This window comes from Crotalus tigris, unplaced genomic scaffold (genome assembly GCF_016545835.1).
Source record: "Crotalus tigris isolate CLP2741 ecotype Arizona unplaced genomic scaffold, ASM1654583v1 scf7180000020245.1906669, whole genome shotgun sequence".
NCBI classification, from domain to species: Eukaryota; Metazoa; Chordata; class Lepidosauria; order Squamata; family Viperidae; genus Crotalus; species Crotalus tigris.
The window spans coordinates 337,093-364,477 of record NW_024097926.1 but is presented as its reverse complement, the minus strand read 5'-3'; the positions used below and the strand labels follow the sequence as shown (position 1 = coordinate 364,477).

Below are 27,385 nucleotides of genomic sequence, written 5' to 3'. Positions count from 1 at the left end.
AGAAACTGGAGCTTTAGGGAAAAAAATCAGACCAATCAGAGTTTTTATTTATTCTCAGTTTAGTGTTTTATTTCTGTAAGTATTGTGCCGGATATTTGCATAACTGCTTAGAAATGGATACATGGAAAGCGGTATAAACAATGCCAAATGAATGAATGAAGAAGGACGGTGTTGGGCCAATGCACTGAAGATGGTTTCCGTATAAAATTGGAGACCTTGGAGGCCATCCAATCCAGCCCTCAGCTTAATGCAACATACTCATAATATTCACCAGAAATATGAGTGGATCAATCAGACGGATGCTTTAGTCCAGTGGTTCTCAACCTTTCTATGCTGCGACCCCATAATACAGTTCCCCATGTTGTGGTGACCCCCAACCACTTATACATCACCGGGTGCCAGGGGCGTGGCCAAACAAAAGGGGAAAAAATGGCGGACAGCCTTGTTTGGTGACCCCCATGAAATGGTCGTTCGACCCCAAATGGGGTCCCGACCCACAGGTTGAGAACCACTGCTTTAGTCCATGAGAGCGAACCAAAATGAAAGACAGTCTCTGCACGTGCTCAGGAACCCTTTGGGTTCAAAGTGTTGGGAAACCAGTATTTTCTCTCTCTTTTTTTTTCTTTTTTCTTTTTTAATGGGCAGGCCAATGGTTATAACAAGTGGAAATTAAATTAAGCTGCCGGAATTCTCTGAGTGCAGACACATTTGAATGGGAAAAGCTGCAGTGCTTTTGATGCTGCCTGATCCATCCTCCCCCAAGGGGCTGTGCTGAAGTGGTAGCAAAATGCCATAAATAAAGTTAAATCAGAGCAAATCAACTCATTTCCTAATGAGGCTTTGCCTGGGAAAGGGGTTCTAACGGCTCATGTTTAAACTGGTGGAAAGGAAACCAGACGGTATTTGCACGGCTAGTCCCCAACTTACAACCATTGGTTTAGTGACCATTTGAAGTTATAATGGTGCTGAGCGCTGGTCCTCACACTTACGACTGTTACAGCATCTCCATGCTTGGCAACTGACTTGTATTTATGATGGTTGCACAGTGTCCCGGGGTCACGCGACGGGGTAAGCCAGATTCACTTAAACTGCAGTAGTCCTCAACTTACGACGGCAGTGGAGCCCAACATTTCCACTGCTAAGTGAGACATTTGTTAAGTGAGTTTTGCCGCAGTTGTTAAGTAAATCACTGCCGTTGATAAGTTAGTCACACGGTTGTTAAGTGAATCCAGCTTCCCCCGTTGACTTTGCTTGTCAGCAGGTCGCAAAAGGGGATCGTGTGATTCCGGGACACTGCGACCGTCATAAGTACGAGTCAGTGGCCAAGCGTCTGAATTTTGATCACATGACCCTGGGGACTCTGCAGTGGCTCGAAGTGTGAAAAACAATAATAAGTTACTTATTTCAGTGCTGTTGTAACTTTGAACGGTCACCAAATGAACTGTCGTAAGTCAAGGAATACCTTATATCAGTGGTTCTCAACCTGTGGGTCGGGACCCCATTTGGGGTCGAACGACCATTTCACGGGGGTCGCCAAACAACGCAGTCCGCCATTTTTTCCCCCTTTTCCTTAGCTGTGCTACTCCCTTTTATTCTATTGGCTTTTGAAAGCCAATAGAATAGACTCTCTTGAATAGAGTCTAATTCTATTGGCTTTCAAAAGGCAATAGGAATTGTCCAGGCTGTCTCTGCCCTGCTGAGACCGCCAAAAGTCCCATTCTGCAAACGGTGCTGCACCAGTTGAGTAGGGGGTTGGACTAGATGACCTCCAAGATCCCTTCCAACTTTATTATTATATCCCACCTGTTTTGCTGGATTATCAATTATTCTAACCTTAATTTTCTTCTCTCTCTCTCTCTCATTCCCTCCATTTGTGCGTCCTTGCAGAAGAGCTCACGATGGAAGGTGAGTAGACTTTCTTTGAGGTTTCTTTGGAAGTGTTATTTTGTGTGTGGGGAGACAGGGGGGTTTGTGACGATGCCAAAGATTGTGGGGAATTGCAGAGGCTTTCCCCCCCCTTGAAAATAGGGGTTTGTGTGTAAGTTTGTTGTTTCACATCTTCTCCCACTTTGGATTCACTCTCTATGCGGTGGTCTCTGGGCATGGGGAAGGAGGTGAGTCTGTGAATTATTTCCCTTCTGTTATTTGCATTGGAGGAAAGTCCCTTTTACAGCGAGAATTTGCTTTTCATCCTTCTTTGGACAGCCTTGATTCTGCGCAGTGCTTTCCATAGTGTTCCTTCTACTCTCCGACCAAACTACAGTACTTCCAGCCCTCCTGACCTCAGACTGGGAATATTGCACATTAATTAAGAATCATGAATTTAAGGTACATTGGTAACACATTGCACTGTAGTAAAGAAAAGATTCTCCTTTTCTGATTAATGCTATTTTGCCTTCCGCTGCATGGGATCTGTTCCGCTTCTCGCCTTTCCCAACTTTGCCCTTCAGATTGTAAGCTCTTTGGGGCAGGGGATTTTTGTCCTTCGGTCCTGCAAAGTACTGTCCAGATTAGCTGTCTCATAATAGCAACTATGAGAGGGACCTCGGAGTCCTAGTGGACAATCACTTAGATATGGGCCAGCAGTGTGCTGCAGCTGCCAAAAAAGCCAATGTAATTCTAGGCTGCATTAACAGAGGGACAGAATCAAGATCACATCAAGTATTAATACCACTTTACAATGCCTCGGTGAGGCCACACTTGGAATACTGCGTCCAGTTTTGGTCACCACGATGTAAAAAGGATGTTGAGACTCTGGAAAGAGTGCAGAGAAGAGCAACAAAGATGATCAGGGGACTGGAGGCTAAAGCATACAAGGAACGGCTGCTGGAATTGGGGATGTCTAGTTTAATGAAGAGGGGGGACATGATAGCAGTCTTCCAATATCTCAGGGGCTGCCCCAAAGAAGAGGGAGCCAAGCTATTCTCCAAAGCACCTGAAGGCAGGACAAGAAACAACGGATGGAAACTAATCAAGGAGAGAAGCAACTTAGAACTAAGGACAAACTTCCTGACAGTGAGAACAATTAACCAGTGGAACAACCTGCCTTCAGAAGTGGTGAATGCTCCAACACTGGAAGTTTTTAAGAAGAGACTGTCCAGAATAGTAGAAGGTCTCCTGCTTGTGCTGGGGTTGGACTAGAAGACCTCCAAGGTTCCTCCTGTGATTCTGTAAAGCAGGGGTCCCCAACCCCTGGTCCGTGGGCCAGTTACCGGGCTGCGGCATGCCAACAACCGGTCCGTGCAAAGAAGCAAAGGCCCATCCACGGGGTGCAGGCCGCACCCTCCAGTCCACGGAAAAACCTCTCTCCATGGAACCGGTCCCTCTGGTTCAGAGGGGACCTCTGCTGCAAAGGAAATTCTGGTCCCAGTTGTAGTTGCAACTTGAGGACTAAGGAGCACGGCGACTCAACTGGTTGGAAGGCTCAAGAGGAGATTGGCAAGCCCACGTTCGAGGTGCGAGAGCTGCCGTGGGCAGGGTTGAGCTTTCATCCTTCACTCCAGCTCCTTCCCGGCAGCCCCCAGCTGGGCATCCCCAGGGCAACAAGGATGTCACCAGCTAACCTTTCAACCCGGAAGCGTTTCGGTGCTTCTGACAGGAGAGCAAAGAATTTGAGGCCCACCTGCACATGCAACACCCCTAGTCCTCAACTTACAACCACAACTGAACCCAAAATGTATGCGGCTAGGTGAGACATTTGCTAAGTGAGTTTTGCCCCACTTTACGGCTTTTCTTGCACCCTTCGTTAAGTCATGGGTGTCAAAACCCGCCGCGTCACGTGACGTGTTGCGACGTATCATGCCTTTTTTTGCATTGCCGGAGCTGCGGTGGGTGCAACCGGCCCACAAGCTGACAGTTTGACAGCCTCGCATTGAGTGAATCACTGCAGTTGTTAAGTGAATCCGGCTTCCCCATTGACTTCCCTTGTCAGAAAGTCCCAAAAGGGAATCGCGTGAGCCCAGGACGCCGCGACCGTCATAAATATGAACTGGTTGTGAAGCATCTGAATTTTGATCCCGCGACCGTGGGGGATGCTGCAAAGGTTGTAGGAGTGAAATATGGTCCTCACTCACTTTTTTCAGTGTTGTTGTAACTTCGAATGGTCACTAAGCCAACTGTTGTAAGTTGAGGGCTGCCTGGAGCTTGAACAGAATATGGAAACTTCAGAATTAACAATCGTGGTCCTACGAAGCAAAAGAAGGGAATTCTAGAGCAGTGGTGGCGAACTATGGCACGCGTGCCAGAGGCGGCACTTGGAGCCCTCTCTGTGGGCATGCGCGCCATGCCCCGGAGATGGCAACCATCCCTCTTCAACCAGCCACCCGTTAACTTGCTGAGGTCCCATGTGGCTGGATGCATCCCAGAACCCATGTGCTCGCTGGCCTCTGTGTGCGGGGGCCGATGGTGTCAGGCAGCAGCTGCCCCCCCGCCTCGCCTTGCCCTGTGACAATGGCACCCCTGCCCTGCCTCGCCTCGCCTCGCCTCACCCCGCAGAACGAGCCTCCTGCCCACCGCCCCACCTGCCAGAGACCCCCCTGGATCTCCCCCAACCCTGCTCGGCCCCCAAAGGCGTCCTCCCCACGAGCAACATTGAGGTGATCACGCCCACCTTGGCCACACCCACCCAGTCTGCCATGACCAGAGCCATGCCCACCCGGTGGGCCACGCCCACCTGGTACCCGGCGATAAATAAGTGCGTTTGGGGTGGAGTTTGGGCACTGGGTCTCTAAAAACTTCACCATCACTGTTCTAGAGCAGTGGTTCTCCACCTGTGGGTCGGGACCCCATTTGGGGTCGAACGACCATTTCACGGGGGTCGCCAAAGAACGCAGTCCGCCATTTTTTCCCCCCTTTTCCTTAGCTGTGCTCCTCCCTTTTATTCTATTGGCTTTTGAAAGCCAATAGAATAGACTCTCTTAAATAGAGTCTTTCTATTGGCTTTCAAAAGCCAATAGGAATTGTCCAGGTTGCCTCTGCCCTGCTGAGCCCGCCAAAAGCCCCATTCTGCAAACGGTGCTGCACCAGTTGAGTAGTCCTCGACTTATGACCGGTTGAGTTGTCCTTGACTTACGACTGGTTGGGGGTTGCGGCATTAAAAAGATTGAGAACCACTGTTCTAGAGCACCGATAGAGCTCCAAGGTAAAAGGAGGAAATGAACAGAGTTTTTTTGTTTGAAAGTCATATTTCTTGCTCCTCTGTGGGTTTTCCTTTTTAGTTCAATGACCTGCCGAATTCTGCACCCCGAAAGGCAACCTGGGAGGAGTTCTGCACGGGTGCAGTTAGGGCAGAGCTAAATTTCATTGAAGTTTAATTAAACAAGGGATTTAATCCAGCCGAGTGATATAATGACTCACTACATATTGAGCAAGCTCCCCCGGGGTCACAGCGAAGAGTTACAACTCATTGACAACTTTGGCAGTGGTTAAAAGGGCCAGGAAAAACTCTGATGTTTTGGTAGGGGATCTTCCCGATCCAAGTTTGCAAGCACGTCCTCCTTTATTTCTGAAAAGCCCCACATTTGCAGAGAGATACATAAAGGCCCTGGTGGGAGCAATTACCAACTGCATGGATGAGACATTCTGTGAATGCAAATCCTCATTTTAGATCTGAGATGATAATTCTCCACCTGGTTAGCAGGATCGTCCTTGGTGTGGGCTGATTCATTACCCAGGCTGAATTTTGAATTATTTTTTTTAAATTAAAAAAATACAGGGGACATTGGCCTGCTGAATACAAAAGCATCTGGCTCCGTATTACCTTTATTCCCAAGAGTATTTCTGGGCTGTGTGTGGCCAGGTGAAGCCCATGGTCTTCCCACCTGTTCAGAAAAAAAAACCCATCCTAGCTAAGATGCCTGATAAAGAGCACTGTGGGCAAGCTAGAGAGAGTGATCGCATCTGTGTTTTACAATTTATCTTCTGGTGGTGTGGCATGTTAGCCATTTTGTGAGAACGCCCACAGAAGCCCAGAGAATAGTAGGAATAGATCACATTTGGCAATTTGAAGTTGAGTGGTCTTCAACTCCCAGAATCTCCCAATCAGCAGGTTTCTATAGGGATGGGCATCAACCCCAAGAATTCCCCAGCCAGCTTGCTTTAAGATAGGTGGACTTCAACTCCTAGTCTTCCCCAGCCAGCAGGCTTCAAGGGTGGTGAGCTTCAACTCCCAGAATTCCCCATCCAGCAGGCTTCAAGAGGGGTGGGCTTCAGCTCCCAGAATCCCCCATCCATCAGGCTTTAAGAGGGGTGGGCTTCAGCTCCCAGAATCCTCCAGCCAGCAGGCTTCAAGAGGGGTGGGCTTCAGCTCCCAGAATCCCCCAGCCAGCAGGCTTCAAGAGGGGTGGGCATCAACTCCCAGAATTTTGGGACTTGATGTCCACCCATCGTCAAGTTGCCCTGGCTGAGAAACACTGACTTGGAGGGATTGGCGCATTATTTTTCCCAGACCATCTGTCAGAATTTGCACTCCAGAAAGCAAATGGGGCCAAGGCAAAGTATTGGGTCCAGGAGAGAAACTCAATTTGATTTCATTTACGTTGAATGCACATTCAATTATTAAAATGCCGTTGATATGATTACGGCCCGTGTCTTTTCATTTCTTCCCTTCAGTTCCATTAAAAATTGCAATTGGGTGGCACCTTAGATGTGGTTGTCACACACCACGCTTAACCGAGTCAGGAAAAGATTTGTGCAACACGCCAAGCTTGGGCAGAGGAGCTTAGTATGTTGAGCAACTTGTTTGGGGGGCAAACAGTTCCACGTTATTGTGCTAACTGAGAAAAATAGATGTATTCCATATCTAGTTTACATGTCTTTTGTGAACCCAGCCACTGAAGAACTCTGAAACTAGAGAAATGAAAACTGATATCCCAGTTGCAATTTGGGTTCAGGGTGGATCTGGAAATATTGATTTAGGTATATTTGGTTCATGGAACAAAACATTAACTCCTTAAGGCGAACGCATTAAGTCAACTATAGCGCTGGATTTTTGCAAGAATCAGAATGGGTTAAGAATAAAAAAAATCCTAAATCTTAAAAAAAATTAAGCATCCATTTAATAACGTTCATGAAGTCAACATTCCCTCAATTGTGAGGAAGGATCTAATGTCATAGAATAGAAGTAGTCCTCAGCTTACGACCACAATTGAGCCCAAAATTTGTTAAGTTTTGTCCCATTTTACGACCTTTCTTCTCAGAGTTGTTAAGTGAATCAGAAGAGTTGTTAAGTTAGTCACACAGTCGTTAAGCGAATGCGGCTTCCCCATTGCCTTTGCTTGTCAGTAGGTCACAAAAGGGGATCCCATGACCCCAGGATACTGCAACCGTCATAAATACGAGTCAGTTGCCAAATGTCTGAATTTTGATCAAGTGATCTTGGGGATACTGCAACGGTCCTGAGTGTGAAAAATTGTCATAAGTCATTTTTTTTTCCAACGCTGCTGTAAGTTTGGTCACTAAATGAACTGTTGTAAGTTGAAGGCTTACCTGTACTTCCCCATAAATGTTGATTAAAAAGTGGTAGCAAACAGTTGGCCCAGCTTTAATAAAAGCTCTGGAACTGTAGGCAAAAGCATCTAATGAGAAGCTTTGTTGTTGTTAGTTGCGAAGTCGTGTCCGACCCATCGCAACCCCATGGACAACGTTCCTCCAGGCCTTCCTGTCCTCTGCCATCTTCTGGAGTCCATTGAAGCTCACGCCTGCTGCTTCAGTGACTCCATCCAGCCCCCTCATTCTCTGTCGTCCCCTTCTTCTCTTGCCCTCCATCGTTCCCAGCATCAGGCTCTTCTCCAGGGAGTCCTTCCTTCTCATTAGGTGGCCGAAGTACTTGAGTTTCCACTTCAGGATCTGGCCTTCTAAAGAGCAGTCGTGGTTGATCTCCTCTAGGACCGACCGCTTGGATCGCCTTGCAGTCCAGGGGACTCGCAGGAGTCTTCTCCAGCACCAGAGTTCAAAGGCCTCCATTCTTTGGCGCTCAGCCTTTCTTAGAGTCCAGCTTTCACAGCCGTACATTGCAACTGGGAAAACCATGGCCTTGACTATACGCACTTTTGTTGGCAGGGTGATGCCTCTGCTTTTGAGTATGCTGTCTAGATTTGCCATAGCTTTCCTCCCTTGGAGCAAGCATCTTCTAATTTCTTGGCTTTATTTTATTTATTTGAGACAGCCTTCTCACCCTGTGCTCAGAAGGATTTGGGAGCAGGTTTATATCTTAAAGTCGATAAAGGTACGACAATAAAATACCCCGAGGCATGAAAATGGCTGTAGGAAGCACGGGAAAGGTGATGCCCAACTGGTAGCAGATCCCCTTGCAAGGAAATGCAGCAGCCCGCTGTTCGTCTCTTTAATTTATTCCTTGTGTTTGTCCTTTATGCATCTGCCAACATTGATTTGCAGGAATAAATACGTTTGTTAATATATTTACTGTGACGCCAGAGAAGCCACACCGCAGGGAGGAGAAATGTCTGGAAAGCCATTAATTCTTTTCACGCGGCTGAATAATGACCAGCTTTCCCCATTAAATGCTGACATCTATAGATAATGGGTGGAAAGGAGGGTGAATGGAAGCAGGATGCTCACTGGTGTTTCTCTAGAATATGCAAGACATACGTTGGGAACGGCTGCATCCCCAGGCTTTTTTTCTACTCAGCAAGGAAGTACCGTATATGCCGCCGTATTAGGCGACCCGGCGTATAAGACGACCCCCGTCTTTATAGCTGGGCCGCATTCCTAGAACGTCGTCTTATACGCCGGAAACTACCAGTATTTCCGGCGTATAAGACGACTCGGCGTATAAGACGACCCCCGTCTTTGGCGCCGATTTCAGCGCTCGCGGAAGTCGTCTTATACGCCGGCATTTACGTAATTCATTTTGGATTTCTTTTTTTAACCAGGGTAGTCAGGCTGTGTTTCGGATACAGGTAGTCCACGTCTTACGACAGTTCGTTTAGTGACCGTTTGAAGTTACTGTGGCATTGCAAAAGTGACTTATCGTTTTTCATGCCTATGACCCTTGCAGCCTCCCCAGGGTCACGTGATCAAAATTCAGAGGCTTGGCAACTGACTCATATTTATGATGGTTGCAGTGTCCCGGGGTCACGTGATCCCCTTTTGCGACCTTCCGACAAGCAATGTCAATGGGGAAGCTGGATTCACTTAACAACCGTGTGACTAATTTAACAACTGCAGGGATTCACTTAACAACTGTGACAAGAAAGGTTGTAAAACTCACTTAACAAATGGGGCAAAACTCACTTAACAAATGTCTCGCTTAGCAACAGAAATTTTGAGCTGAGTTGTCGTAAGTCGAGGACTACCTATACTTTGGGAGACTGATGAATTTTCCAGCATTTTCCATTCTTTTCCCCAAAGCTTCAGAATTTCCAGTAAATGTCAACTCTTTCCAGCATCATCTAAACAAACAAACTTATATTAATAAAATAAATGGGAGTTGCCTTTATGCATGTGGACACAGGTTTTTCCTCCTACCTGCCACCCAGAGCGAAAATAGAATATAATAGAATAAGAATGAATAGAATAGAATAGAATAAGAATAAGGAATAGAATAGAATAAGAAAGAATAGAATAGAATAAGAATAAGGAATAGAATAGAATAGAATAAGGAATAGAATAAGAATAAGGAATAGAATAGAATAAGGAATAGAATAGAATAAGGAATAGAATAGAATAAGGAATAGAATAAGAATAAGGAATAGAATAGAATAGAATAAGGAATAGAATAAGAATAAGGAATAGAATAGAATAGAATAAGGAATAGAATAGAATAAAGAATAGAATAGAATAGAATAGAATAAGGAATAGAAATAGAAATAGAATAGAATAGAATAGAATTGAATCTTTGTCACTTTAAATGTACACTAATCAGCATACATTAAAATGAAATTTCATTTCATTCAGCTCTCAAAATACTGCCATTATGCATATACCCACCCACACACACACACATATACGACACACAGAACCATCACAGCCTAGTTCGAATGTGGTTGGAAAAAAAAGAATCCTGAGAGAATTTATACAGTTATACAGATAGTCTGTGATTTGCAATCATTTGTTTAGCAACTGTTCGAAGTTACAACAGCACTGAAAAAAGCCCTGGCCCTTAGGATCACGGGAGCATCCCACAGGCACGTGACCAAAATCCAGGCACTTGGCGATTGCCATGTATTTACCATGATTGCACAGCATCCCAGGCGTTACACGATGGCCATTTGCAGCCTTCCCAGCTGGCTTCTGCCAAGCAAAGTCAGTGGAGGAAGCTGGATGGGCTTAACGATCACGAGACTCCTTAACAACTGCAGCGACTTCGTAGCAGAAACGATCGTAAAATTGAGTGTGAACCACGTAACAACCACCTTCTTTGTTTCTTAAAGTTAAATTCTCTTCTAACCCCTATAATGGCCAATCGGATCTGAGAGCCACATCGAGGGGTCCGGGTCTAGAGTTGAATGGGGAACACAAGGGGAATAATAATAATAATAAGAAGGAGGAGGAGGAGGAGGAGGAGGAGGAGGAGGAGAAGGAGAAGGAGAAGAAGAAGAAGAAGAAGAAGAAGAAGAAGAAGAAGAAGAAGAAGAAGAAGAAGAAGAAGAAGAAGAAGAAGAAGAAGAAAAAGAAGAAGAAGAAGAAGAAGTTGGAAGGGACCTTGGAGGTCATCTAGTCCAACCCTCTGCTCAGGCAGGAAACCCTATATTATTCCGGACAAACGGCTGTCCAGTCTCTTCTTAAAAATTTCCAGTGTTGGAGCCTTCACCGCTTCTGGAGGCAAGTCGTTCCATTGGTTAATTGTTCTAGTGGAACAGAAGCGGTGAATGAAAGAAATGAATGAAAGAGAGATTAACATGAAAGAAATGAATGACAGATTAACATTGGCAAGAGTACAGTAGTGTTCCCTGGCTAAGAATCCTTACAGAAATGGACACTGCAACATGATTAGTGAGATACCTAAACGTGGGCAGATTCTCAGCTTAGTCCAGGGATCCCCAACCCCCAGTCCGTGGACCAGTACCGGTACGTGACATGCCAGCAACCGGTCCGCACAAGCAAAGCCCCATCTGTGGGATGCAGGCAACACACAAAACCACGCACTTTCTTCACGGAACCGGTCCCTGGTACCCAAAAGGTTGGGTATCTCTGCCTTAGTCGATAATTTTTGCTGACGTGCCTTCTTGTAGAATAACAAACAGAGCTTCGAAAATGATTTCCTATTTTCGCAGGCCTTAAAGACTGGCCAAGAGAAAGCAAAAATTTCTTTCCCTCTTTTCCTCTAGAGCTGTTTTTGCTTTTTCTTCCTAATCCTCACCACAAACACTCACGTGCTTAACCCCTTGTGGACCCACCACGTTTTCTTCCGAATACATTTTTAAATACAAAATGTAGATTCATGTTTTCAGAGTACCATTTGCCCGCTCTTTGGGGAAAAGGGGAAAAATAATGTTATTAGACTTGCCGGGGGTTCCAAATCATTGTGTTCTCAAGGGCTGATGGGGACTACCCAACCGATTTAAAACTTTAATTTGGAAAATCAATCCATTTGGAATCAATTAGGGAAATCAAATTAAAACGTTTGAAACACAGTGTGCCAGTTGGACTTGGATTTCTGCATTCATTTGAAGAAAAAAACAAAACAATTTCAAGTGTTGGAAATACAGTAATCCAAATTCATTTGGAGGCATTTAAAGCAATATTTCTGTCCTATAGGAACAGGATAACTGTCTTCCAGTACCTAAGGGACTGTCACAGAGAAGAGGAGATTGATTGACTTATTCTCCAAAGGACAAGAAATAATGGGTGGAAGTCAGTTAAAAGAGAAATCCCACTTAGAAGTAAGGAGAAATTTCCTGACAGTGGGAACAATTAATTCATGTAACAGCTTGCCTCCTGGAGTTGTGGGTGCTCCATCGCTGCAGTGATGGCAAACCTTTTAGAGACCGAGTGCCCAAACTGCAACCCAAAACCCACTTATTTATCGCAAAGTGCCAGGGTCGCATCAGCATTGTGCTGCTCTCAGGGGGGTGGGTGTGGGTGTGGCCCACTGGGTGGGCGTGGCTGAGGTGGTCACCGCAGACTGAGTGGGCATGGCCGGGGTGGGCACGGCCACCTTGATGTTGCTCAGGGGCAGGATTGGGGGAGATCCAGGGGGTCTCTGGTGGGTGGGGCGGTGGGCAGGAGGCTCGTCCTACGGGGTGAGGCAAGGGGTAGGGCGGGGTTGCCATTGCTGCAGGGCAAGGCAAGACAGGGGCGCCTGCTGCCTGACACCATCAGCCCCCCGCACACAGAGGCCAGCGAGCGCATGGGTGTGTGTGTGTGCTTTACCACCTCTACTTGAGCTGCTTTGCCTCCTTTGTGCTGGGTGGGGCTGCCACTCCGGGCGCCAGCAGTGGCCTAATGGGCCTGTGCGAGCTGGCAGCGGCGGCAACAGGCGTGCCCACAGAGAGGGCTCTGAGTGCCGCCTCTGGCACGCGTGCCATAGGTTCGCCATCACTGGCATAGGGCCTCCTGCTTGATCAGGAGGTTAGACTAGAAGACCTCCAAGGTCCCTTCCAGCCTTATGACCAGACTCTGACTTTCTCGATTTGTTTTGTAAAGCTAGCTTGCTTTGGGGTTTTGTTCACACCCCTCTTGAGCTGAGTCTCCAAAAGGGAACATTTTAACACCGCACAGCAAGCTTTTTTTCGCCTCTGCCCAAACCCCAGTCGCTTTCCCCAACTGGGGAGCTGCGTAAGGTCTTCAGTCTGTGTCTGAATGCATCTGCGCAAGGGCCTCTGAGCTCCCCTCCTTGCTTCCTGCCCTCCGTTGGCTGCTCAAACTCCTGACCACTGTTTGTGCTGTAGGGAAGCACAAATTAGCCACAAAGTCAGTTGAAAGCCCTCTCCTCCGTGTCTTGCTCCACTCATCTTCAGGAGAAAAAAAAGCTCGTTCCCAAAAAAGAAGCAGCGAGCGCGTTAGATGTGCCTTTTATTGAATCAAACGCTCCCAAGGAGAGGGATGGGACTCACCAGCCCAGCACTGCATATCTATTGTTAGATCACCCATTGAATTCTCGGGCTGCAGAGACCCTTTCAATTTTGGCGGTCTGGACGCTGGAATCATTTGAAGCGGGCTGCTTTGATTTCCCATTTCCGGATGGCTCCCGAGCCTGCCAATATTACCTCCCAACAAAATGGCTTTCAGCTCCAGGACCAGCAAAGTCAATAATTGGAGGATGCTGAACAAGTATAAACTGCTTAAAATATTTATCGAGGCAGGGCGGTGAAAAAGAGCATAAGAAAAACAGAGTAACCATTTGCCTTTTTGGTGGGTTTCCCAATACCAGTCTCGACGCGGCTTTGAACCCTAGCCTCTCTTCATTTGCTCCAGCAGTGCTGCAGTACAGGAAGTCCTCGGCTTACGACTACAACTGAGCCCAAAGTTTCTGTTGCTAAGCAAGAAACTTATTGAGTGAGTTTTGCCCCATCTCAGAAGGCCACCGTGGTTAAGTGAATCACTGCAGTTAAGTTAGTGGCACTGTTGTTTGGTGAATATGGCTTGATTTTATTAGCAAATTGCAAAACGGGGATCACTGGACCCCGGGACACGGTAATTGTCATAAATGTGAATCAGGTGTCAAGCATCTGAATTTTGTTCTCCTGACCGTGAGGGATGCTGCAACGCTTGTAAGTATGAAAAATGGTCCTAAGTCACTTTTTTCAGAGCAATTTTAACTTTGAATGGCTACTAAATAATAATAATAAAGTTGGAAGGGACCTTGGAGGTCATCTAGTCCAACCCCCCACTCAGGCAGGAAACCCTACACCATTTCGGACAAATGGCTGTCCAGTCTCTTCTTAAAAGCTTCCAGTGTTGGTGCATTCACCGCTTCTAGAGGCAGGTTGTTCCACTGGTTAATTGTTCTAACTGTCAGGAAGTTTCTCCTTAGTTCTAGGTTGCTTCTCTCCTTGATCAGTTTCCATCTGTTGCTTCTTGTTCTGCCTTCAGGCGCCTTGGAGAATAGCTTGACTCCCTCTTCTTTCGGGCAGCCCCTGAGATACTGGAACCCTGCTATCCTGTCCCCCCTTGTCCTTCTCTTCATTAAACTAGACATCCCCAATTCCAGCAACTGTTCCTTATATGTTTTAGCCTCCAGTCCCCTGATCATCTTTGTTGCTCTTCTCTGCACTCTTTCTAGAGTCTCAACATCTTTTTTACATCATGGTGACCAAAACTGGATGCCGTATTCCAAGTGTGGCCTTACCAAGGCCTTGTAAAATGGTATTAAAACTTCACGTGATCTTGATTCTAACCTCTGTTAATGCAGCCTAGCACTGTGTTGGCCTTTTCGGCAGCTGCAGCACACGGCTGGCTCATATTTAATGAACATATTAAATGAACTGTTGTAAATCGAGGACTACCTGTACTGGGAGAATTCTTTCTGGGAGGAATTAAGAGCAACCATAGTGATATCTCAGCAGAAGCTGGAGTGGCAGCCCCTCTGGCTTTTGCACTCTATAGCCCAAACATTTTCAAGAAGAACAAAAGTCCCTAAACAGTGGTAGCCCTCCAGGGTCCTTTGACTATAGAGTTGTCTTGATGCAAAACCAAGAGTGGCTGTTTCTCTGGCCTTTTCATTGGGTGGACCCTACTGTAGTTCTGAGCCAAGGGGCAAAGACTTTGAAAGTCTTAGAACGTCCTGTGACCATAGAGCTTTCAGGGTGCAGAGGCTAGAAAGCCTATGAGCCAAAGAGGGAAACGGGTTGAATCCATGTCATTCAGTAATGGATTCTTTGCCCTCAAAGTGTTGCAGCTCCTCTAAGCAACTGGGGGGGGGGGAGAAAAGAGATTGGGGAGAGAGCAGCTGAAAAGGTGGCTGTTTCCCCATTGCATACAGTTACCCTGCGGAACTCATTGCCCCAATGTACATGGATTAGCAACATCTCGGACAATTGGAAAAAAAGGGATTCAGGAAATTCACCAATGTGAAGACGACGGAAGGACTGTTAGTTAGAACAACAACGTTTTATCTCCAGGCCTGAATGAGAAGGCACTCTTGCTCTTCTCGTTCTTGTGAGCTTCCCAGAGGCGTCTCTTTGGCCCCCGGGATGCCGTGCGGATCCTCTGTTTCTCTGGCTCGCTGTTATGAGAGCAGAGCATCAATGCAGGATCCTGGCATTCATCTCCAAGAAAAATGACGCTGCTGCCTTGGAGCAGAGAACCGGAGATTAAACTTGCCAATGGCCATGTCGGCATTCCATCACCTGGCGCTTATCGCCCAGATACTTTTTCCTTCCCTGTCGTGTTGATGTCATCTCGACTTCCCTCGCCAAGACATCAGCCCACTGCCTTGTCCCTTGCAGTTAAAGCCAGTTTCAACCAGAGGCTGGAACCTGGCCCCACTGGGTGGGTGGGTGGGTGGGTGAGGGTCTGCGTGCTGTGGATATCCTCTCCCTCCACCTTCTGTTCGGGATGTGCCTGCTGCATCACCAAACGGGCTGGACTTCAACAGCTCAATTAGCCCCAGTGTGCAGCTGCTGCTTATCTGAACACAGGGCCCTTTGTGCACCTTTCACGTAGCTGGGATGGTGATGCTGCAACGGAGATCTCTGTCAATAGTCAGGAGCATTCCCACGCACATTTTAGAGTTCTTTATTGACTGAGTTAATATCAGGTGAAAAAGACCAAGTCCACATGTAAATGTTCTCTTAGGCTGATTCATTTTTTTTTTTGGGCCAAAAGCCTATGCACAGAAATCTTTTCAACTAAGGGTCAGCACCTGGGTAGAATTAGTTAAGGGTCCATGAAATTCAAGGGAGGCTGGACTTTGTTCATTTGTGGCTACATAAGGATTCTAGGCTGATTCCTCTTTTCACTCCACCCCCCAGGCTCTGCCATCCCTTCTCCGACAGCTAGCAGCAACTTCCCTTTGGAGCAGGGCCATGTGCAGAAGGCACCTTGTTCACCACTGATACTCAGCTCAGAACCGTAAATAGCTCAGTCACAGAAATGGAGGTGTCTGCTACTAGACACCTTTTCAGCCTTGCAAATGTTCTTAAAGGCTTAATCCAGGGATCCCCAGGCTTTTCTTTATTATCCAGAAGAGCTTATCAGAAAGTCTTAGAGAACTTTGAGGACTGGTCATACATCCCTTCCTTCAGCATCGTTATAACATTGAATAGTTGCTAAAGGAATGGTAATAACTTGAGGACTACCTGTATTAGAGAAAAAAATATCATATTTAGGTCATTTCAACAAATGACCATGATCATTTCATTGATTTTTGTCTTAATAGGAATAGGGAGATAGCAGTTAATGGGGTTTTGGAGATTTTCAAATGTATTTTAGTCCATAAGAGGTTGAGACTCTAGAAAGAGTGCAGAGAAGAGCAACAAAGATGATCAGGGGACTGGAGGCTAAAACATATAAGGATCAGTTGCTGGAATTGGGTATGTCTAGTTTAATGAAGAGAAGGACGAGGGGGGACATGATAGCAGCGTTCCAATATTTGAGGGGCTGCCACAAAGAAGAGGGAGTCAAGCTATTTTCTAAAGCACCTGAAAGCAAGACAAGAAGCAATGGATGGAAACTAACCAAAGAGATAATTTATTCAAGTTTGGGAAGCAACACTTAAGCATTCATGAGCCTCACAAAATTTTATGCCTTTGAATAAAAAAAAAATTAGCCTAAAAAGGTGCAACTAGACTCCTAATTTTGGTCCTGGCAACGGGTGAGCTCCACTCAGCTTTTTGTAATTCTTCCACACCTCTTTTTGAACCTAACATCTGACCAGCTTTTTTCCACATGCTTTTGTTTGTGCGTTGATTTCCATGTACCAGTTAGACGTGCTCTGTGTCTTGGGTGCATGCGTGAGATCACTAGGAAGACTTTTCAGTTGCTCGCATTGCCAGCGGTGTGTTTGCATGTGGGTCCACACGCACAGACCTCTTTTGTGGCCTTCTGCCTTCTTGTATCCTACGTAGTGAGCAAGGAACGGAACAACGGGCTGCGTCTGCACCAGCGAGATAAGGTTTGGTGCCTTGTGCCGTGACTGACGTCTCTTGATGTCGTGATTTCCTGGCGTGAAGCCAAGATGAAAATAGACAGAGATGTGGGGTAGGCAGGTGTGCAGAAGCTCATGGAAGGGAATGTGGGGTTGGGGCGGGGGGCCGTCCAACTGCTGAGCCCTATTTGGCTTCCATCCCTCCAATTAAAAGGCCTGTGTTGGCAGCCTGCAAATGGAGGCAGGTTTCTGATTTCTGCTGCACACTCGTCTGCTGCATTACTTTTCACGGGCCATGCACACTTGGCAAAAGGGAAAGCAGCAGCCGAGTGTGCCACGCACACTCGGTGAATGGCGATGCAGTATCTAAGGGCCCTACGTTTGTTTCGGGACGATATGCAGTAAGACCTGACCCTATATGGGTGAAGTTAGGAAGGACCAGCTAAGCCAGAAGGAACACTTTGGGCTTCTGATTTGCACAACTCTCTGGTGTGCTAAAGCCTTGTTTCATTGGAGAGAAGGTACTTTAGGGTTGCAGTTTGGGGGGGGTGGGCTGCTGTTTCCTCCAAACTGAAACACACCATTGGGTGGTGCCCTGCAAGGTGTCCGTGTGATCTTCAAACATACATTAGCTATAATGCCCCTTTCAGTATTAAATCACATACGGGTAGTCCTCGACTTACAACAGTTCATTTAGTGACCGCTCAAAGTTGCAATGGCATTGAAAAAAGGGACTTTATGACCATTTTTCACAGTTCCAATCTTTGTAGCGTCCCCGTGATCACACGATCAAAATTCAGACGCTTGGCAACTGGTCCCAAGGTCATGGGATCCCCTTTTGTGACCTTCTTACAAACAAAGTCAATGGGGAAGCCAGATTTACTGGGATAATAACATATCAATTGCAGTGATTCATTTAATAACGGTGGCAAGACAAGTCGTAAAACGGGGCAAAACTCACCTAACAAATGTCTCACTGAACGACAGAAATGTTGCGCTCCGTTGTAGTTGTAAGTTGAGGACTACCTGTAGTTAAATTAGCGCTGTCTCCAGCCAGACAAGTTCCGCACATCCTGGAGAAGGAAGGCAAGCAACAATTGGGCTCCTACATCAGGCTGAACCAGGGTTTGCTTAATGTTGGTTTGACAAAGCACAGTTGGATGAGTTCATACAATGTCTTCATTGATGCCTGTGTTCGTATTAGGTTCGTATCCCTCCTTTGCTCCAGAGCGCTTCCTCCAGCATAATACCTTGTGGCTTAGAAAGAACATCTGGCCCAAAGTTATTTGCTGGGCTTCTGCACCAACCTAGTAATGAGATTGCGGGATCTTGTACAAATTTGGTCTATCTGTAAAGGCAAAGATAAAGCTTTCCTCTCTCCAGGGTCTGACTGTAGAGCAGTGGTTCTCAACCTTTTTAATGCCGTGACCCCCAACCGGTCGTAAGTCGAGGACTACTCAACCGGTCGTAAGTCGAGGACTACTCAACTGGTGCAGCACCGTTTGCAGAATGGGACTTTTGGTGGGCTCAGCAGGGCAGAGACAGCCTGGACAATTCCTATTGGCTTTTGAAAGCCAATAGAATTAGACTCTATTCAAGAGAGTCTATTCGATTGGCTTTCAAAAGCCAATAGAATAAAAGAGAGTAGCACAGCGAAGGACAAGGGGGAAAAAATGGCGGACTGCGTTGTTTGGCGACCCTCGTGAAATGGTCGTTCGACCCCAAATGGGGTCCCGACCCACAGGTGGAGAACCACTGCTGTAGAGGGTGGTGCTCATCTTGATTTCTTTACCGAGGGAGCCAGCGTTGTCCGAAGACATTTTCTGTGGTCATATAGCTAGCATGATTTAAGCCGAGGTGCATGGAATGCTGTTACCTTCCCACTGACGTGGTACCTATTTATCTACTCGCATTTGCATGTTTTTGAACTTGGTAGGTGGGCAGGAGCTAAGGCAAGGAACGGGAGCTCGTCCCTTTGTGCAATGTTCAGGTCTCAAACTATTTGTCTATATATGCTACTAAAACTCTCGTGTCTATTTGATTGCTTGTAACGTTCAGTTGGGCGAAATAGGACAAGAATTTTTAAACCCGTGTACCTCCAATGGGCCGACTTAAAGAGCGTGTCCAAAATCTGGGACCCGTGATTGAATGACGGCAAAGGTGTGGCCACTTCGTTGCTGCTGCGCCACTGCAGTCAGCCACGGTCGTCATTTCCAACTCTCCCTCCCAGCTTTCTACAAAGAAGAGTCAGTGGGGAAGCTGGCAGGAAGTCAGAAGTTGCCTCTCCTCCCGTTGTTTCTTTGCTTTCCTGTGGCCATGCTGTTTTCCTGCTTAGGTAAATAATGACCCAACAGGTTGTGCAGTGTCATTTATCATCCTTGTGAGTGTCCAGATAACAGGTTAATTGGAGGGGCCCAAATTAGCATTTGTAGGAACGATGCAGTTAAGCGGCTGCTAACTCCAGAGTACCTTAAATAGCCAAGGTTTGATTTTCTCTCTACGGTTAAACCAGTGGATTCTCTCCCCATAGTGCCCCTCCTTGTCCCTTTCCCCATTAGTATTTATGATTGTCTTTAGCCTGCTAATCCACGTTAGTCATTCCAGTTTGGGAATCAGATTATTTTTCATCCCCCCGGGCGACTTAATCAGCGGTAAATGGCTTTGCTGTCGGAGCATGGGTGATCAATCCACTCTTTTGCCATATGCATATGCAAATGATCTCCCGCTTATTAGTCTGCTTACAGCCCAACATACAGGCAAATAAAGTCCGCAGCCGCCCAGCCTGACAGTGGGTCACTGATGCGCAGATAGCAGTGGACCACTGCCATCCGAAAAGCCTGCTGCAGGTTGCCCCCGGGACGTGATTTGTGTGTGTCTGGTGCCAGCTGGGTTATTGATCACCTGGCTATCAGCTACCATCTGACGAAGCGCCTTACCATTAAGGTGACTAATTCAGATAGACAGGCCCGTCTTATCATTGCCACCCTGTGCCCACTAGCGAGCGGGTGATTTGTCTCTGCAGTGCCCGTGGATCTGAATAGATTAGGAAACAGAAAGTTCACCGCAATAGTTCTCACGTCTGTCTGAACTGGCAAAAAACTGGCTAGCTATTAATATCAACCTGCATCCTATGCCAGTGGTGGCGAACCTATGGCACGGGTGCCAGAGGCGGCACTCGGAGCCCTCTCTGTGGGCATATGTGCCATTGCCCCAGCCTTGCCTCCCCCCACGACCCCCTCCTCTCCAGCAGCCCCCCTGAAGGAGACTCGCTCTCGAGCATGGCCCACACGGAGCAACGCAGCCAGGCAGCGTAGACAAGACTCTGCCCTCACACTCCATCATGCAGTTGATGCTGCAGGGCGCGGGCAGAGAGTGTGGCCGCCGTAGCGCTGCTGGGCTGCCTGGGGGATCTGCGGTGGGCCCTGGAGGCGGTGAGTAGTCTTGTGGGCAGGTGGGGTGGGGGATGGGGGGCAGAGTGGGGTGGAGAGGGGCGGGGCCAATTTTTGGGCACTCAGTCTCTAAAAGGTTCGCCATCACTGCCCTATGCCTAGGTCCTAGAATCAGAGAGCTGGAAGGGATCTAGGAGGTCTTTTTGTCCAACCCCCTGTTCAAGGCAAAAGACCTTACACCAGTAATGGCGAACCTTTTAGAGACCGAGTGCCCCAAACCTGCCCCCCATCCCCGCCCTGCCCGCTAGGCCACCCACCAGCTACACGGCCCGCCACAGATCACCCAAGTGGCCCAGCAACGCCATGGCGGCCATGCCCTCCACCTGTGTCCCACAGCATCATCTGCACGTGACGGGGCGCAAGGGCAGTTTTGTCCCCGCTGCCCGGCTACCATGTCCTTGGCTGTGCTGTTTTGCGTGGGCCGCACCCGGGGTGACTCTCCTCTGGGGGGGGGCTGCTGGTGAGGAGGGGGCCATGGGAGGAGGCGGGGCTGGGGTGACAGTACGTGTGCCCACAGAGAGGGCTCCGAGTGCCACCTCTGGCACGCCTGCCATAGGTTCGCCACCACTGCCTTACACCATCCCAGTCCAATGGCTGCCCAGTCTATTTTTGAAAACCTCAAGGGATGGAGCACCCATGATACCAAGACCGTCTGCCCCAAGTCTACATTTGTCTGGCTAGTCGTAAACCCATTGTCATAAGTCCTCTGGCCACGACGGCACTTGCCATTCGATGTAGTGACTTAGCCAGAAAAGGCACAGTGACACCCGCATTAGAGAGCATTTATAAATTTATATGGACGCCCAACTTACTCTCAGTGACTTCTGGCAGGTTACCAGGATAAAAGCCCAATGCAAGAACGATAGAAACAACAAAACCACAATTTATTTATTTATTTATTTATGAGACTTATATACCGCTTTAAGTGCAAGCACTCTCTAAGCGGTGTACACCAGTAAGCAATGTATATATACATATTTACATTGCCCCCAACCATCTGGGTCCTCATTTGACCTACCCCGGAAGGATGGAAGGCTGAGTCAACCTTGAGCCGGTGAGATTTGAACCGCTGACCTGCTGAACACAGTCAGCTAAAGTGGCCTGCAGTACTGCACTCTAACTGCTGCGCCACCTCGGCTCTTGGTGATAACCATCCAATGCGCCACTTGATGGCCTCCGTCCCACGCTGGAATCCCCAAATTCCGTCTTCAAGGCCTTGTGAAAAAGGGTCGAAATGGAGGCCAGTCTCATCTCTGCAGGGATGATGTTCCACAGGGAGGAAGCCCCCACGGAGAAGGCCCTTCTTCTGGGTCCCGCTGGATGGACCTCCTTAGGGGAGGGGCCCCCTAAATTTCTAAGCTTTCAGCAACCGTCTTACCTGTCTTTTTTTCATTCACCCCAATAATGCCAGAGGTAGATTCGTGAGGCGAAATTACAAATATTGTTTCAGCGCGGGTTCGGTTCCTATACCTGCAGAGCCCAGATTCCCTTCTCTCCTCCGGTGATTGTCATCCACTCAGAAAAAAATATCAAGCTGAGAAGACACGGCCTTTTGAATTCTTTCCCCGGTGGGCGGGCGTTTTCTCTGGGTTTCTTTTCAAAAGGAGCACTGCTTTTGAAGAGTTCCCCCCTGATGCCTCTCCTGGAATTGTGCATACAAGAGAGGGAAGCCAGGGAGGAGAGAGGACCGAGCAAAGAAAGAGGCATTCGCACGCAGCCCCCTTCCCGTAACAATGTCACTGCATAAGCACAAAACACACCATGCTCTACTCTGATGTTCCTTTGCGTGGAATTTTGAAAGCCCAATTCTCCTTTTATCACATTGGATCCGGTAGGTGGGAGGAAGGCAGGTTAATTTCTGTGGAATAATGTTCGTTGCCGTGGCGCCTTGCAGGCCCAGCGATCTGCCACCTTCCCTGTACATTTCATTCCCTGATTTAGGGTCTGGAGCATATGTGCAGCCCAGGCATATAAAGCTGAAGAGGTAACGAGGCCCTCCCTCTCTTTCTCTTTATGTGCACCAAGGCATGAACCTTTTATGATTGCAAAACAGCAGGTAGACCCATAGACAAGCGCCTTTCGGCAATTAGGCTGTGGCTTTATTTACCTTAATGTTATGGGCGCGGGCAGAGGGTGGCCTTCCAGATTTCCAGGCTCTTTTCCCAGCCCATATGGAGAAGTTGGAGACCGACTGCGCAAAGCAGGCTCTTGGTCAAAGAACGGCGCTTTGCCTTCAGTAAGGTTTGTTTCCAGATGTTGAATCAAGAGTTGACTCGAAAAGGAATGCCGTTGGATGTACTGCGCCAGCGAGCTGGCGGGTGTCTTTGAGGTCTGACAGTGAGGACAATTAACCAGTGGAACCACCTGCCTCCAGAAGCGGTGAATGCTCCAACACTGGAAGTTTTTAAGAAGAGACTGGACGGCCATTTGTCCGAAATGGTATAGGGTTTCCTGCCTGAGCAGGGGGTTGGATTAGATGACCTCCAAGGTCCCTTCCAACTTTACTATTGATGTTGTTGTTGTTGTTGTTATTGTTGTTATTATTATTATTATTATTGAGAAATTTCCTGACAGTGAGGACAATTAACCAGTGGAACAGCTTGCCACCAGAAGTTATGGATGCTTCCTCACATTTTAAGAAAAGACTTGTCTGAAATGGTATAGGCTTTCCTGCTTGAGTAGGGGGTTGGACTAGATGATCTCCAAGGTCCCTTCCAAAATTTTTATTTTTATTTTTGTTGTTGTTGTTGTTATTATTGTTATTATTACTATTATTATTATTACTAACATTGCAAAGTTGCAAACGGGAGAATGTGAGGCCCAACATTTAATGTAAAGATGGCCTTTCCTAGCATTTTCTTTAAGTGCCTTTCCAAATCAGGCTGGCTAAAAAGAGGGAAGGAGAAAATAAATCTTGAAATGCGACATGTAACAGTCTTAACTACAGAATAACAGAATTGGAAGGAACCTTGGAGGTCTTCTAGTCCAACCCCCTGCTCAGGCAGGAAACCTAATAACATTCCAGACAAATGGCTTTTCTTCAAAACCGCTAGTGTTGAGGCACCCACAATTTCTGGAGGCAAGCTGTTCCACTGCTTAATTGTTCCCACTGTCAGGAAATTTCTCCTTAGTTCCAGGTTGTTTCCCTCCTTGATTAGTTTCCATCTGTTGCTTCTTAACTTGCCTTCTGGTGCTTTGGAATATAGGTGGACCCCCCTCTTCTTTGGGGCAGCCCCTCAAGTATTGGAATATCGCTATTATGTCCCCCCTTGTCCTTCTTTTCACTAGATTAGCCATACCCAATTCCTGCAACCGTTCTTCGTATGTTTTAGCCTCCAGCCTCCCAATCATCTTCAACCCCCCCCCAATTATTTATAAATAAAATTTATTTATAAATTTATTTGTTTATAAGTATTTATATTTATTTATAAATAAATAAAATGTGTTTGCTTAGGAAGTTTATGTCACTGCCCAACCTCCCCATGGTGACTCCAAGCATCTTACAAAGATAACCCCCTCCAGGTGACAGCAACCGGACCAACCCCTTAATGGGCTCCATATCACTCTGGGGTCTCCAGTCCCCTTGGCAGAACCATGTCTTCAGGGCCTTTCAAAAGAATATCAAGGTGGGAGCCAATTTTATTTCTGTCCTGATGATATTCCACAGGGAAGGAGCCACCGTGGAGAAGGCCCTTCTCCTTGGTCCCAGTAGGCGTAGGCCACCTTGGCTCTTTTATGACGCGTGGACTTCAACTCCCAGAATTCCTGAGCCAGGCATGCTGAGGGGAAAGGGAGGTTTCCAAGCCGAGCCATGCTGGCTCAAGAATTCTGGGAGTTGAAGTCCACCAGTCACAAAAGAGCCAAGGTTGCCTACCCCTGCACTAGGTGGACTTCCTTAAGAGAAGGGACCCATAATATTCCCTGCTTCCCCCTCCTGGTGGGTCGAATTTGCACCCTGGGCGAAGAGAGTCCTTTAATTTGGACCCGTCCACCTCCTCCTGGCTGGCTTCGCACAACGCCCTTGAACAAAAATGTCATTACCGTTCTGGTAGAACACAAGCTATCTGGATAAACCAGTGGTTCTCCACCTGTGGGTCGGGACCCCATTTGGGGTCGAACGACCATTTCATGGGGGTCGCCAAACAAGGCTGTCCACCATTTTTTCCCCCTTTTCTTTGGCCACGCCCCTGGCACCCGGTGATGTATAAGTGGTTGGGGGTCACCACAACATGGGGAACTGTATTATGGGGTCGCGGCATTAGAAAGGTTGAGAACCACTGGGATAAACCAACGAACCAGGCTGTCGTGCCCATTTGGCAATTGCGCAGGTCTGCGCAAGTGCCCCCCTTGTACCAAGGCGGAGTGAGTTCGGGCCACCGGGGAGAAAAGTGACGGAGAGAGATGTGGGTTGAAACACGCGAGTGAGCGGATGGGTGGGTGGGTGGGTGTGCAAGACAGCAGTTGTGGCAGGAGCGGAGGAGACGTGAGTGCAAGTGACAGTCTGAGGCAGGGGAGAGAGGGAGGAGGAGTGCGAAGGCGCAAGCTGTGCGGCAGAGGCTTCTCCTGTCGGTGTGCTGGCCGCGGCCTTGTTGCTGCCTGAATTGGCGTCGGTCTCTGCGGTGCAACCCCCGGCCTCCTTGTTTATGTCTCCCCCCCCCCGTGTGGCATCCTCCCCGCCCCCCCATCCACTTGGCAAAGAAGAAGGGGTACGGTTCCCCAACTTCACAGCTTCTCCCCAGGAGGTCTTTTGTTCTGCTCTGCTCCAGAGAAAGCGTACAGGGTGTGTGCCCTTTGTGCATTGCTGAAATGGATGTGCAAGGAAGCAAGGTAGAAAAGGGAAGCGAAGGGCAGGATTAACAGCTGGGCGTGAGAGAGAGGAAGGGGGGGGGGAAGAGGGAGATGGGGAAAAAAAAGAGGGGAAAAGCAGGTTGAAGGAAAAGCAAAGCAGGGTGTGTGTGTGGGGGGGGGTGTCTTACAGTTCAGGCCTGAGAGAGCCCCTATTGAATTTGGCCCAACTGCGAGAGGCGTCTTCCCCCCCCCCTCCCCATTCAGAAGCAATTCTGCTCTGCTTAACATTTGGGGTGGGGGCTCTGCAGCAGTCAGGAAAATATGGCTGCCTCCGTCATGCCTGAGGGATCATTGGAGTGGTCTCCATGGCAACGGGAGGAGAGAGGAGCATCCTAATGTGGTCGGCTTTCCTGGCTTTCCTTTCTCCGGGTGGGTGGCAGAAGAGCAGGACGGAGGAGGAGGAGGTGGTGGTGGGACTCAGCCTCCAAGCCTGGCATACAGCCCCGGTCATGAATGGTGCTCCCAGCCTGCTTTGAGCCAGGGCAATGCCAGGTGGCACCCTGGGATGCTGAGCCAGAGCCCCCCCCCGCACAGGACTTGCCCTCCCCTCCCCTCAATATCCTTTGCAGAGCGAGCCGCTGGCTGTGTCCACTCCTCCCATTTATATTGCAACTGGCCCATTGCAAATCTGGTCCTTGCATTCACACATCTTGAAGAAGGACACGATGAAGCTTAGGTTGCGTGGCTTAGCCCCTTGATACAAGCCAGCCGTTGTGATAGCATCATTGTTTAGGGTCCGATGTGGACCCAGAAGGTGGTCCTTCAGCCACCCGGCTCACCAGACTGGGTGAATGCAGCCACCCCAATGTGTTACACATAAATGCTTCAGAAGGATTTTTTTTTAAAAAAAAAGAGCGAGATTGATTCGGCATTCCTTCGGATGCTCTAGGCCAGTGATGGCGAACCTTTTAGAGACCGAGTGCCCAAACTGCAACCCAAAACCCACTTATGCATCAAGTTCTGGGTGGGCGTGGCCCATTGGGTGGGTGTGTCCATTCGGATGGGTGTGGCCCATTGAGTGGGTGTGGCTGCAGTGGTAACGGCAGACTGGGTGGGACTAAAAAGTTCAATCAATCAATTCCAACTTTGCAAGATCTTTTTTTTCCCTGCGAGAAGTTGAAATTGACTGATTGAACTTTTTTTTTTTTGCACACGGCAGCGGAGGCCTAAAGCGAAAAGGTTTTATAAAACCCAGCTGAAGGCCTAGGACTGGGGCGACGGCGCACGTGCCCACAGAGAGGGCTCTGAGTGCCGCCTCTGGCACCCATGCCATACTAGGCCAGTGGTGGCGAACCTATGGCACGCGTGCCAGAGGCGGCACTCGGAGCCCTCTCTGGGGGCACGCGTGCCGTCTCCCCAGCCCCGCCTCCCCCTGTGGCCCGCTCCTCACCAGCAACCTCCCTGGAGGAGAATCGCCCCCGGAGTGTGGCCCATAGGGAGCAGCGCAGCCAAGGACATAGCCCGGCAGCAGGGACACGACTCCGCCCTTGTGCCCCATAATGTGCAGATGATGTTGCGGGGTGTGGGCGGAGGGCATGGCTGCCATGGTGCTGCAGGGCTGCCTGGGAGATCTGCTGCGGACCAGGGAGGAGGTGTGTGTCCCTGCAGGTGGGTGGGGCAGTAACAAAATTGGAGTCTGGTTAAATTTTTGAAGGTCAGTCAAGGACAACTGGGGACTGATACCTTTTTCGGGCAAAAAACTGATTCTCCCTCCAGTCTCTCTCAGTTCCTGGTGACTCCATGTTTTCTTAGCAAGATAGAAATCTTTTCTTCTAGGGGTTTTTTTTTCCCCCCGCTTCCCACCTAGCCTACAGCTTTTGACATTTCCTGGTGGTCTCTCATCCAGGAACCTAACAAGGTTTGACTTTGTTTTAGTTTAGCGAGGGGTGTGTGTCCGTGCACACTCATGTGTGCCTATCTAAAACAAGCCAAAGAGTTGTAAAATCCTGCCTCCCCCCCCCCCGATTGCATTACTCATTTTTGGCCCATAGAAAAATGGACGGGTGGGTGGAGGGAAAGTGACCCCCATCTACCAAATCTTGTCCTCTCTAATTCACTGTTTTTCAGCCATAGCCATTTTAAGCTATAATATGGATTT

The 27,385-nt window shown here is 48.2% G+C and overlaps 1 protein-coding gene across 21 annotated transcripts in view; it reads left to right on the top strand.

Annotated features, from left to right (window-relative positions):
• The window catches only part of NRXN2 (neurexin 2), a 336,186-nt gene that overhangs the window by 46,964 nt on the left and 261,837 nt on the right, over positions 1–27,385 (top strand). For all 21 annotated transcript variants that reach the window (XM_039366158.1, XM_039366176.1, XM_039366159.1 and 18 more), the window contains exon 3: positions 1,888–1,905. In XM_039366158.1, the coding sequence (XP_039222092.1) occupies positions 1,888–1,905 (18 nt within the window). The remainder of the gene's footprint in view (positions 1–1,887; positions 1,906–27,385) is intronic.